This window comes from Cystoisospora suis (genome assembly GCF_002600585.1).
Source record: "Cystoisospora suis strain Wien I chromosome Unknown contig_454, whole genome shotgun sequence".
Lineage (NCBI taxonomy): Eukaryota > Apicomplexa > Conoidasida > Eucoccidiorida > Sarcocystidae > Cystoisospora > Cystoisospora suis.
Window position 1 is genome coordinate 3,408 of NW_027153255.1, and position 663 is coordinate 4,070.

Sequence of the window (663 nt, forward strand, 5' to 3'; positions counted from 1 at the left end):
TGAGTCGGACTCGGACAGTGACAGTGACACCGGTTCCTCGAAGAAAAAAGGCGGTATCTTCGGTATTTTCAAAAAGAAAAAGCACCGGTCTGAAGGCGATCTCCGGTCAGTTGAGGACCTTGAAACCGATGGCGATGTGTCTCTGCCCAGGCCACACAGAAGAAAATCTTCCAAGAAAGGGAGAGACATCGTCCAGTCTCCTCCCAGCTCACCCGAACCCCGGAGGAGAGAGGATAAGAAGCGCGGGGGAGACGAAAAAGCAAGAGAACCATCTCCCTCTCGTGATGGCCGGCCGCGGTCTCGGTCTCCGGAAAGATACCCTGGGAGAGGACACGAGAGGGCCCGATTACCTTCGGGCTCACCTGACAGGCCGAGAGACGAGGAACGCAGAAGGAAGAGACTCGGTGACGCTGAAGACGGAAGGGGGCACCGTCACCTGGGCCCCGTCCCGGCACAAGACGGCCGGTCACGGTCTCCGTCTGTGAGAATGAGACGTGGACAGGACGAGCATGGACGTAGGAATCGACAAGAGAGACCGGGACCTCCCCTGCCGTCAGCTGGTTCTGCGCCTCCACCACCCCCTCCTCTGCCTCACACTCCGCCTCCCCTACCTGCATCTGGTCCCCCGCCACCCCCTCCTCTACCTGTAACTGGTCCCCCGCC

At 60.2% G+C, this 663-nt stretch overlaps 1 protein-coding gene across 1 annotated transcript in view; it reads left to right on the top strand.

The window, feature by feature from the left end:
* CSUI_001148 (uncharacterized protein) overlaps positions 1 to 661 on the top strand; it is a 1,434-nt gene extending 773 nt beyond the window's left edge. The window contains exon 1 of the mRNA XM_068061354.1: positions 1 to 661. This exon is cut by the window's left edge and continues 773 nt beyond it. Within this exon, the coding sequence (XP_067926671.1) occupies positions 1 to 485 (485 nt within the window). The 3' untranslated portion in view covers positions 486 to 661.
* Positions 662 to 663: the final 2 nt, after the last annotated feature.